Source organism: Urocitellus parryii, chromosome 12, assembly GCF_045843805.1.
Source record: "Urocitellus parryii isolate mUroPar1 chromosome 12, mUroPar1.hap1, whole genome shotgun sequence".
Classification (NCBI taxonomy): domain Eukaryota; kingdom Metazoa; phylum Chordata; class Mammalia; order Rodentia; family Sciuridae; genus Urocitellus; species Urocitellus parryii.
Window position 1 is genome coordinate 52,025,432 of NC_135542.1, and position 11,597 is coordinate 52,037,028.

Below are 11,597 nucleotides of genomic sequence, written 5' to 3' on the forward strand. Positions count from 1 at the left end.
AATGACTCACGCAGAATCTATCATCTTTTCATTCCATTTTCGCGCAGCTAATCTAAATTCTTTCCAAATAGCTTTTCAAGGAAGACTTTGATAAATCTGTTTCGTATTCTAGGTTTATTCTCCACCCTCCGTATCAGGGATTGAAATTAGTGGCACTCTACCACTGAGCCACATCCCTAGCCCTTTTTGAGACAGGGTCTCCTAAATTGCCAAGGCTGGCCTCCAATTTGCGGTCTTCTTGCCTCCGCCTCCCGAATAGGGCGTGGGGTACCACCCCAGGCTACATTTATCAATTTAATTTCTTAAATACCATAAGGCCTCTGATTCTTCTTCTTCTTCTTTTGCATTTGTCAACTATCAATAAATAATTTCAAAGATAACTTCAATGAGTTCATTCTTGTGAGGACCAAATGAGATAACATCTGTGAGAACCTCTTGCAAAGTTTTGGCAAATAGTGTTATGCAGAGTTAACTATCAATTTTCAACGTTGTGATTTTTTTTTCTTTTTTAAATTTTTATTGGTTGTTCACAACATTACAAAGCTCTTGACATATCATATTTCATACATTAGATTGAAATGGGTTATGAACTCCCAATTTTACCCCAAATGCAGATTGCAGAATCACGTTGGTTACACATCCACAATTTTACATAATGCCCAATTAGTAATTGTTGTATTCTGCTACCTTTCCTATCCCCTACTATCCCCCCTCCCCGTTGTGATTTTTTTTAAAGCTTCCTGAAGAACTGGTGTCCAGTTGCACTGTCCCCAAATAGTGAAAGTGGGTGGGCTCTTCCCTCCAATGAAAGCTATATCTTTTGATCCTTTTGTCTATTCGTGAGATTAGAACTGTCATGGCGCCTTCAAGAGGAAGAAGGCCTTCCCCTACTCCAGCACAATCACTGGGGGGCACCTGGACTGGGCGGAGGGGTGGACAGCGAAACAAGCTTCGGTAGGAACCGAAAACACCGAAACCTCGGCGAGGCTTCTGCGGGAGCGGCGCAAGGGGAGGAGACCCGGCTGAAGATCAACCTTCGAGCGACCGTCTGGGGCACCGCCCCCCACCGCCCTGTCCAATGGAAACCTGGCGGCGGTGCGGCACCGCCCATCTGTTGGTCCGGACGCCGCGAGGGCGGGGCCCGCAGTTCGGTTGCGCTGCGGAGCGCAGCTGTGAGGGAGTTGCTGTGATCCTGGGCCGCGGAACCCGAGCTGGAGCAGAAGCGCAGACTGCGGGCGCGGAGTCGGGAGGTGAGCGCCCGGGGAATGAGGCCCGGGAGGGAGGGGCTCGCGAGAGGACAGAGGGGTCGACCCCGAGCCTCAGGACGGCCGTGCTGCAGGCGGCCTTGCTCATTCGGCAGCCAGGCCCGGCTGGGCCCGATCCTCCTGAGCGACCTCGGCCCCGCTGTCGCTGCCCGCCCGCTCGTCTGCCCGCCCGGCCTCCCTGGTGTGGCGCCGGCGGCGGAGGCGGCGGCCCAGAATTCTGCGGGCGCGGGTCGGGAGACCCCAGCGTTCGCTTGGAACTCCGGCTGCGAGAGGCGGGGCCGGCGGCGGGGGCGGGGGCGGGGGCGGCAGTCGCGTCCCCGCGGCCTGCGGAAGGAAGCGCGGAGTCCCGGCCTGGCCTGCTCGCGGGGCGGCGCGCCGATGGCGCGGGGGCGTGGCCTGCGGCCTGACGGCGGTGCGGGGCTGGCCTTTGATGAGGTGGCCGCTGCGCGCGCCCCCGCCCTCCAGGCAGGACTCCCTCCCCGGCCGCCGCGCGCTTCCTGACCCTGGCGGGGCGACCTGTTGGAGTGTGAAATTCTGAGGGCCATCTTCCACCCTTGCTTTATTTCCGACCGGACGGTTCTGCGGGCCTCAGAGGTTTTCTGCAGTCTGCTCAGGGTGAGGACTGAGGTCTGTGACTGAGGGCGTTGGAGAAGTTGACGTACAGAGAGCTTGCAGTCTAGTAATGATAGGCCCCGGGAACAACTTTGCAGGACTGCCAACGCTGAGCGAAGTGAACGAACCGTGTGCCTCAGGGTGGCTGAAGGCGACCAGGAGAGCCTTGCGATCCAATCCGCCTGTGATCTTACTGAGCCTCTAGATACCCCTGAGCAGAACCCCCAGTGTTGCAAAGGTTTCTTTATCAATAGGAGGGGCACTGAAGGATCTTGGGCTCTGCCCTCGTGTTCCTTATAGGGGCAAGACTGGGAGGAAGGAGACAAGCACATTCCTGGGGCATCTATTTCTTTGATGACGGTTTGGTTTCTCCTCTGGTGAAACCCAAGTGGATTAGTTGTCTGTGCCCTGGGTCCAGAAGTTTCTTCAGATCCCATGGGCTACAGCCTTTCTGTATTGAAATTCCATTAGTATCTCCTATTGTAATCTAGTAATTTTACTAAAAGATAGACACATTCAGCTGCTTTAGGAAGTAACTGATACAGATGTTCTTACTGTTTTCTTATTTTCTGGGGAAGAAGAAAAACGATCTCTAGCCCAACTTTTCTAGTTGATTACTAAAACAACAGATACTATAGTAGCTTTCTAGGCTGACAGAGTTGAATCTCTCTAGGATAGGCAAGAACCTAGAAATTAATATAAGAATCTCTTGTCAGATTGTTTTTTTCTGTAGTGCTTTTTTGCTCCTTGGTATTCGCTAGAATACAAGTCTCCTGACTTGTGTTAAACTTCCTTGTACCTTGGGGGAGAGATGGACAGAAGTGAGAATCATTTTATCTTTATTTTGTATTTATGTGGTGCTGAGGATCGAACTCAGTGTCTCATGCATGCTAGGTGAGCACTCTACCACCTAGCCACAATCCCAGCCCTAAAAGATTGATGTCGATTGGAGGCTTCTGGCATTCTGAAATGACTTTGAGGTGCAGATGTACTTTCCAGGATATTACTTTCATACAGAACAGCAATCCCTTAAGCCCACAGATTCAACAGCCTTGTTCTTAGAGGTGAAGAATAATATTCAGTGATTGTCCTGTGACTTTTTGCATGGGTAAATGACATTATCTTTTTCCTTCAAGTACTATACCCCTGAAGAAATGTTATATTGTATAACACTTTTTCCTATAAAAGTTAGGTCTTGAGCTTTTTAAATTTTTATTACTTTTAGTTGTAGATGGACACAATACATTTTATTTTATTGGTGGTGCTGAGGATTGAACCCAGTGCCTCACATGAGCCACAACCCCAGCCCTGTCTTGAGTTTTTTGTTCCCAAAAGAAATACCTATGTTAGATCCAGTGCCCAGAGAATGGACACTTCAGAACCTTTGAGCAATGTGAATGAAATGAAAACTAGAAGTTTAAAGTCTTAGATCTGCCTTGAATCTGTGGCTTCATAACTGTGGATATCTCATTTATTTTGTTCACTGTTGTATCTAAAGCACCTGCCCAGTGTGTGATCCACACTAAGTGCTTACTAAACATTTGTTGAATAATTTTTTAAAATGTTGCTAACCAATACCCATTTGCCATACTCTCACATCATAGGGAAGGTCAGGTCATCAGGGATTCAGTCACCACTGCCCTGGTGAGGTCATCAGGGATTAAGTCACCTGGCCTAAAGGTAGTCTCACCATGAGCCAGCAGGCTTGTTCTGTGTATAGGAGGGTTTGGATAGTGGATGCCAAGGTTAATTCAGCTGTCTAAATCAGCTAAGGGTTTCAGTTGGATATGTTGGCTGGGGGTGGTACAGGTTTAGCCTTAAGGATGGTTCTGTAGAACATTTTGGAGTCTGGAATCATCTGTTCTGAATATCACCTATGTATCCTGGTTCTTGAGCACAGGGCAAATAGGGATATATGGGGATTCAATGGGAAGCCTGTTGGATGAATATTTGCTGAGAAAGAATGGAACATCTGATTCTGCTGTTCTTTTGGACCTTACTAAGTGGGGTTATGCTGCCATAAGTCTTGTGTTTGTCACTCTTGAGTGAGTCATCTTCAACTAAGATAGCTCCCTTTCTGTAGACTGGAGTTAGAGTAGTTAATTTTTCAATGTTTAGATAGGAGTAATTCTGATTTTGGATTTAAAGGAGACAAGGGGAATTACTTGTTTTATATTTCTTTGATCCTGCAGATGAGATTATTAAGGTTATTAAATGTAGATCCATCTTTTTGTTTCTTTGGTACCAAGGATTGAACCCAGGAGCACTTAACCAACAAGACACATCCCCAGCCCTTTTTTTTTTTTTTAATTAGAGACAGGGCCTTGCTGAGTTGCTGAGGGTCTCAACTGAGTTGCTTAGGGCCTTGCTAGGTTGCTGAGGCTGAGTTTGAATTCGTGGTCTTCCTGCTTCAGCTCCCAAGTCACTGGAATTACAGGCTTGCACCACCATGCCCACCTTGTAGATCTGTCTTGACCTTCTCTGCCTTCTCCCTTTGTCCTCAACCAACCAATGCAGGCCTGAGTGTTTGTTCCAGCATGTCGGAGGGGGAGTCCCAGACAGTACTCAGCAGTGGCTCGGACCCAAAAGTAGAATCCTCATCTTCAGCTCCTGGCCTGACATCAGTTTCGCCTCCTGTGACTTCCACAACTTCAGCTGCATCCCCAGAGGAAGAAGAAGAAAGTGAAGATGAATCTGAGATCTTGGAAGAGTCACCCTGCGGGCGCTGGCAGAAAAGAAGAGAAGAGGTACGATGATAATGTTACTCTTGGGATTGTAAATTCTAAGAGAATAAGGACTGGTGGAGTAGTCTCAAAGGGGAGATCAAACTTTAACAGTTTGGGGATTAGGGGAGGATCATATGGAGTATTAAAATAGAGAAGTCATGGAGTAACTTGGATTTCTATTTGAATTGCTTCTCAGGTAAATCAGCGGAATGTGCCAGGTATCGACAGTGCATACCTGGCCATGGATACAGAGGAGGGTGTGGAGGTTGTGTGGAATGAGGTACAGTTCTCTGAGCGCAAGAACTACAAGCTGCAGGAGGTAGGTGATGGTGAAAGGAAGCCACTGAATGGTTCTAAAGAGGAATAGATGTCAGGCAGCTGGCTATGAGGAGAGCATGTTGGGGTTAGACCATTTCTGGGGAGGAATGGGAACTGGCTTTTTAGAATTATTACAGTGATTTGTGAGCTCCATTATCCCATTGTCTCCCTTGTTCCAGGAAAAGGTCCGTGCCGTATTTGATAATCTGATTCAGTTGGAACATCTCAACATTGTTAAATTTCACAAGTATTGGGCTGACATTAAAGAGAACAAGGCCAGGGTAAGAATTTTTTTCCTGGTATTTCCTGAGTTTAACTGCAAGATTCTAGCTACATTTATTGTTCTTTTTATGCTCAGTGATCGAAACTGAGTAGTTTTGAAACAACTGGAATCAGCTGCTGTGGTGGTGAGAGTAGAGCTTCAGCTGCCACCCATGCCTGTTATCTGGATATAGATGGAGCAAAAAGAGTGAATTTTTGCTTCCTTTATCCCATAGGTTTTATTGCTGAGTAGTTTTCATGGTGCTAATCAATCTAACTAAAGAAACAATGCTAAGAACAAAAGGAGAGAAAGTTGGGAAAAAATTACAAATTTAATATATATCCGTGTAAATATTTTCAGGTAAGAGATCATTTCTACTGTAAAGCCTTATAATGAGTGCTTTTCTTCCCCAGGTCATTTTTATCACTGAATACATGTCATCTGGGAGTCTTAAGCAATTTCTGAAGAAGACCAAAAAGAACCACAAGACTATGAATGAAAAAGTATGAAGGGAGGGCCAAGTTTTAGGCTGGTTGGGATTTTAAAAGATTGTATTAATTATAAATCTGATTATGGAGGTTATGGAAAGATGGAAAGACTGGTGGGAGGGTTAAGAGAGGGAGTTATTGCTGACCTTTCAACCAAATTCTCTTCCAGGCTTGGAAACGCTGGTGCACACAGATCCTTTCTGCTCTAAGGTAAGTAATATTTGCTTAGTTTCTTTCCCATATTTCCTAATGTAGTTCCTCCAGATTGTAGGGTACTACTCTGATGTTCTATTCTGCCTTTCCCCACTTTGACTGATGTACTGTCAAGATTAGGCCCCCTACAAGTTTTGTAAAGGGTTTCTCTTATTGTCCTAACTGCAACACTGTCTCCTGCCTCTTTCTCTTAATGCTTATACATCTATTTAAATCATCAGGCATAATCCAGATTCAGAGTTTGGGGATTATCTTTATGGTGGTCAGCAGGAAACCTGACCCTTGCTTCTCTTAACCCTTGGGTTCCCCTTGCCCTTAATTTCCCAGTGGCCCCTCTAACAGCCCAGTGCCCCCACAGCTACCTGCATTCCTGTGACCCCCCCATCATCCATGGGAACCTGACCTGTGACACCATCTTCATCCAGCACAACGGACTCATCAAGATTGGCTCTGGTGAGGGGAGGGAGAGGTTCTGGGCAGGGGAGCCTCGGGAATTTGGGAACTAGGGGGTAAGATGAAAAGAATGGGAGAGAACAGCAAAATTCTGAGGTGTGGGCTGGTGATAATAGATAGGATCTTGCTAGAGATACTACATAGAGAACAGCTAATTAGTGGAGATGGGATAGAGTATATAATTTTGTACCTTTTTTGGAGGAAGATTGGGGTTAATACAGAAATATTGATAGGAGGTTGGGAAAAGGCAAGAAGTGGATGTGAGATCTGATTTGAGCCCCTGGGCCCAGACCCAACCAGAGGAGGTTCCGGGCTGTGCCTGCTGTGAGTGCTTTCATTTGCTGTGTATTTGTGTGCAGTGTACATTTCCGTGTGTTGTGTTTATGTATCCATTTGTCTGGGGCTTGGCTGCTCCATCGCTCACAACTTTTCTCTGTTTTCCTCCCTCCCGCTTACGGGCTGCTCTGTTCCCAACAGTCTTTCATAGGATTTTTGCTAATGGTGAGAGCTCCCTCTGCCCCACTTGGGGCTCTGTTTGTGCTCCCTTTGCTCCCTGTGCGGCTGCCCAGTGCATGCAGTCGTGGGAGCAAGGCCTGGTCCCCTATCTCCCCTGCCTAATTTTGCTTGCTTAGCTTCTGCCCTGCCAGCCTTCTACCTGCTTGCCCCTCCATAACCTGCTTGTTTCCTGTGGATTCTGCCTGGCTGGACACTTACTCCTAGATTCATATTCCCCCTCATCATCAGGCTGGTTCCCCAAATCATGCTGTGCTCCCAGATTCTCTGTGACTTGTAATCATTGTTATGATTGGAGTGAGTCCAAATAAGGCCTGGCCCTGGTTCCTCGTGCAGCCCTGTAGCAGGCAGCGTTGAGAAAGAGAGTAGAACAGGGGTCTAAAAAGTTTTGGTGGACTCAAAGTAAAACTGATTCAAGGGTATTGATTTAATTCTGAGTTATTCTTGAGTTTCTGGCAAAGGTGGGTAAGAAGGAGGCTAGCCTCCTCAGTTATATTTATTGCTTCTTCACCATTTTTATCCAAGTTCCTAAGGTCTCCAATCCTCTCAGATTAGGAAGGGCTGCCTTTTGTTTTATGTTAAATTGAAAGGTGGATGAAAGAAATAAAACTGAATATTTTCATGGTAATCGGAGATTAGATAAATTTGGGACTATGGGAAGATGAACAGGTCACAAGTGAAAAATTTCCCTTAGATATATTGCTTCTTGACTAGCCCAAAACTAGTGTCTGTTAATGTTATCTGAATCCTTTGTTGTTCCTGAGTTTGGGTCCTCAGATATGAAGCAGTGGGCCTGAAAAAGGGGGAGGTAGGTAGAGTCCATGTATGGTCTGTAGTTCAGGATGAGAAAGGGGATAGGTTTGTGTCTGCTAAGGGTTAGAAAGGAGACTTCAAAAAAAATTTGGCTTTTGGGGGCCTCTCTCTCTCTCTGGAGTGAGACTATGCTTTGTTGATGGTGGTCAGATTATGGGTATCTTCCATACTCCCAGTGGCTCCTGACACTATCAACAATCATGTGAAGACTTGTCGGGAAGAGCAGAAGAATCTACACTTCTTTGCACCGGAGTATGGAGGTGAGGCATCCTGGCTTCTCTGTCCTGTCCTCATGCCCTGGTGTTTTGCACCTTATAACCTGAAGTACAGTGGTAATACAACCAAAACTTATATAGTCTACTTTACTAGCATACAATTATGTTTTAAAGGCCTATCTGCCACTGCTTGTCCTCAGTCCTCTGTTTCACTAAGTCCTTTCTGTTTTCCTAGAAGTCACTAATGTTACAACAGCAGTGGACATCTATTCCTTTGGCATGTGTGCACTGGAGGTGAGGAACTAAAGAGGGAGGGGGGCAAAAAGAAATGGTGAAATTATAAGACAGAAGAGGGAAATAGAGGACAAGGAAGATGCTGATCTTGAGGGAGTGACTGTGGGAGCACTGGGGTTCTTAGGTCTCTCCTTTTCCTTTGGATTCCTCCTCACTGCAGATGGCAGTGCTGGAGATTCAGGGCAATGGAGAGTCCTCATATGTGCCACAAGAAGCCATCAGCAGTGCCATCCAGCTTCTAGAAGACTCATTACAGAGGGTAAGGCTCTTCAGGATTGCTGCCTTCTTAACTGACTTTCAGGTGTCTTCATATTTTTCTTCACTTAGACTCTTTGAGCAGGAAAACATAAAGCAGAAAAAGACAAAAATGTAAATTTCCCTAAGAGGTGTCTACCTTGTTTTTGTATATATACAACGGGTTAGAGCTTAAGATGGTAATATTGGGGTTAAAAATTTTATGTTAATTGAAGAGTGTCTAAATGGAGGTAAACTAATTTGATGGTTACTGTACACAGTTGCTAAATTCTCTTGATATTTGAAAGCAAAATAATCACTTTAAATTAATCAAATCAGTCATTTGGGGATTTCATATTTATATAGTTTTAGTTAGAAGATTCCTGGAAATAATGACTTATTGAAAGGACCTAAGGACTATGAATCGGTAGATAGACTGACTATAATAAGTAGAAGCTGGACAAGAAAGTCCAAACAAGACTAGTTTGTAACTCATTAGAGATAAGTATAACGGGGAACAGGAAAGAAAAGAAGAAAAACTAGAAGTCTTGAGTGCAGTGTGAAATAAGTTAGTTCACATTGTGGTAGAATATTCAAGTGAAAAATGAGATATCAGACCTTATTGCCTTTAAGACTGAAAGTAAGAAAGGTTATATGTCATGGGACCTCCAGGAGGTAAAAAAGGATTAGCATGGTTAAAGAAAGCATGGGAAATCCAGTGGATTTCAGTGATTGTAGTAGACAAAAAATTGTGATACTAGGCCTGGGAAATAAAGTGAATTTTACCACAATGGGTAAAATTTGGGAAGGGAAAAGTTGAAAAATATTTAAAAGATTGTGGTTCGAGAATAAAAAATAATTAAGACCAGAAAGACAGTGAATGATATCTTTTGATATACTATCTTATATTTTCAAACCCCTTTCAAGTACATTTGTCAGTGTTCTCTCCACAAGTGCTGAACACCTAGTGTGTGCAAAGCCTTGTTCTAAGTGTAATGAGAGCTTTAAACATGAACTCGGTAGGCTGCTTGCCAAATGCCTGCTCCAGTTCTTATCTCTTTTTTAGGAGTTCATTCAGAAGTGCCTGCAGTCTGAGCCTGCATGCAGACCAACAGCCAGAGAACTTCTCTTCCACCCAGCACTATTTGAAGTGCCCTCACTCAAACTCCTTGCTGCCCATTGCATTGTGGGTCACCAACGTGAGTCCCCTTGACCCTACTAGGAATTTTCTTCCAGCTCTCACTGGCATGCTCTCTTTCTTCTATTTCCAAAGAGATTCTTTGGCCCTGTGCTTCCATTCCACTATTTATAACATTCTACTCCATCATGCCCTCCAGACATGATCCCAGAGAACGCTCTGGAGGAGATCACCAAAAACATGGATACCAGTGCTGTACTGGCTGAAATCCCTGCAGGTCCAGGAAGAGAAGCAGTTCAAACTTTGTGAGTAACCAACTGAGAGGGTCTAAAAGGGACAAATGGGTCACTACCACTCTGAGGATCTGTAAAATGCTCGTTCTCAGGGAAAGGTTGAGTCTGCTGTTTTGCTTGTTCCCTTACTTTCATTATCTTTCTTTTCTTCTTTAGGTATTCCCAGTCACCAGCTCTGGAATTAGACAAATTCCTTGAAGATGTCAGGTAAGGGAAGAGTGAGGCAGGCTTCCTTAAGGAAGCAGGGGCAGGTGTCCTAAGGCACTCCAGAGCCCCATGTAACCTGTCTTTACCTCCTTCCAGGAATGGGATCTACCCTCTGACAGCCTTTGGGCTGCCTAGGCCCCAGCAGCCACAGCAGGAGGAGGTGACATCACCTGTAGTTCCCCCCTCTGTTAAGACTCCAACACCTGAGCCAGCCGAGGTGGAAACCCGCAAGGTGGGGGCTATGTAGGTGTGAATGTGTCCATGGTCACTGGGGAAGAGGCAGCTCAAATAAGCCTTACCTATTAGAGAAAAAGTGTGTGTTTCTGTCCTCTGGTCATCATGTCGTGTGGCCTATGAAGGCTTCCAGGTGTGACTGCTTTCTATTCCAGTAATTGTCCTGTCTTGTGTCCTAGGTGGTGCTGATGCAGTGCAACATTGAATCAGTGGAAGAGGGAGTCAAACACCACGTAAGGCTCAAGGCCAGGACTGCACAGGACTGGGTGGGCAAAGGGTGGAGGAAGAGGAGCCTTATTTATTTATTTATTGGTCTTGTTCTCTAGTTAACACTTCTGCTGAAGCTGGAGGACAAACTGAACCGGCATCTGAGCTGTGATCTGATGCCAAGTGAGTCTCTCCTTTTGCTTGAAGGATGGAGGGAGGGCCTGTGAGTTTTATCTTTAAGGGACATATTCAGGGGTGGGAAGATGACAAGTCAGTAAAATATTGCTCCCACAGAATAACTGTCTTAGCCCCTAAAATTTGAAGAGCTCTGTGTCCCTTCCTACTATACTCAGCCCTCCTGTTTCTTTGTCAGATGAGAACATCCCAGAGTTGGCAGCTGAGCTGGTGCAGCTGGGCTTCATTAGTGAGGTGAGGTTCCTGCCTGCCTTCCTCTACCCTGGCTGTCTCCCTGCCTTCTCTCATCTCAGCCCACCTCACTGAGCTCCTCTTCCCAGGCTGACCAGAGCCGACTGACTTCTCTGCTGGAGGAAACCCTGAACAAGTTCAATTTTGCCAGGAACAACACCATCAACTCAGCCGCTGTCACCGTCTCCTCTTAGAGCTCACTCGGGCCAGGCCCTTATCTGAGCTGTGGCTGTCCCTGGACATGCTGCAGCCCTCCTGCCCCTCCCCCCAGTCAGTATTACCCTGTGAAGCCCCTTCAGTCCTTTATCATTCAGGAGGGCTTTGAGGGCTCCCTGGTTCTGAGCATCGTGCTCTCCTCCCCCTTTCTTCCTCCCCTCTGCACTTTGTTTACTTGTTTTGCACAGACATGGGCCTGGGCCTTCTCAGCAGCCGCCTTCTAGCTGGGGGCTAGTAGCTGACCTGGCGGCTCCGCCCAGCCTGTGTGGGACCGGAGGCCCATGGGCACTGGGGGAGCCGAGTTCTACAATCCCGCTGGGGCGGATGGGCGGGAGAGAAAGGTGGTGCTGCAGTGGTGGCCCTGGGGGGCCATTCGATTCGCCTCAGTTGCTGCTGTAATAAAGTCTACTTTTTGCTAAAACTGTCGTGTGTTTGCGCCTCCCAGGGACAGTGCAGCAGATTGTGCAGCC

The 11,597-nt window shown here is 46.3% G+C and overlaps 1 protein-coding gene across 2 annotated transcripts; it reads left to right on the forward strand.

Moving 5' to 3' along the window:
• The first annotated feature begins 1,128 nt into the window (after window positions 1-1,128).
• Window positions 1,129-11,542, forward strand: Nrbp1 (nuclear receptor binding protein 1). 2 transcript variants are annotated; one of them, XM_026396449.2, is made up of 19 exons: window positions 1,129-1,250; window positions 4,395-4,624; window positions 4,800-4,922; window positions 5,101-5,202; window positions 5,597-5,686; window positions 5,841-5,881; window positions 6,243-6,337; window positions 6,815-6,838; window positions 7,840-7,923; window positions 8,114-8,172; window positions 8,333-8,431; window positions 9,473-9,605; window positions 9,744-9,849; window positions 9,994-10,044; window positions 10,141-10,276; window positions 10,458-10,511; window positions 10,605-10,668; window positions 10,859-10,914; window positions 11,001-11,542. In XM_026396449.2, exons 2-19 carry the CDS (start codon window positions 4,415-4,417, stop codon window positions 11,103-11,105), a joined length of 1,632 nt encoding a protein of 543 aa, XP_026252234.1. In that variant the 5' UTR covers window positions 1,129-1,250; window positions 4,395-4,414; the 3' UTR covers window positions 11,106-11,542. The 2 variants fall into 2 exon arrangements, with proteins under 2 accessions (XP_026252234.1, XP_026252313.1); XM_026396528.2 differs by lacking the exon at window positions 6,815-6,838 and having other exon boundaries at window positions 1,133-1,250.
• Window positions 11,543-11,597: the final 55 nt, after the last annotated feature.

What these genes read in the sequence shown, in the direction of transcription:
- Nrbp1 (XM_026396449.2), top strand. Translation starts at nt 4,415, where the DNA reads ATGTCGGAGGGGGAGTCCCAGACAGTACTCAGCAGTGGCTCGGACCCA. An exon ending in ACAAGACTATGAATGAAAAA is followed by an intron (nt 5,687 to 5,840) that starts GTATGAAGGGAG and finishes ATTCTCTTCCAG; the next exon opens with GCTTGGAAACGCTGGTGCAC. An exon ending in CAGATCCTTTCTGCTCTAAG is followed by an intron (nt 5,882 to 6,242) that starts GTAAGTAATATT and finishes GTGCCCCCACAG; the next exon opens with CTACCTGCATTCCTGTGACC.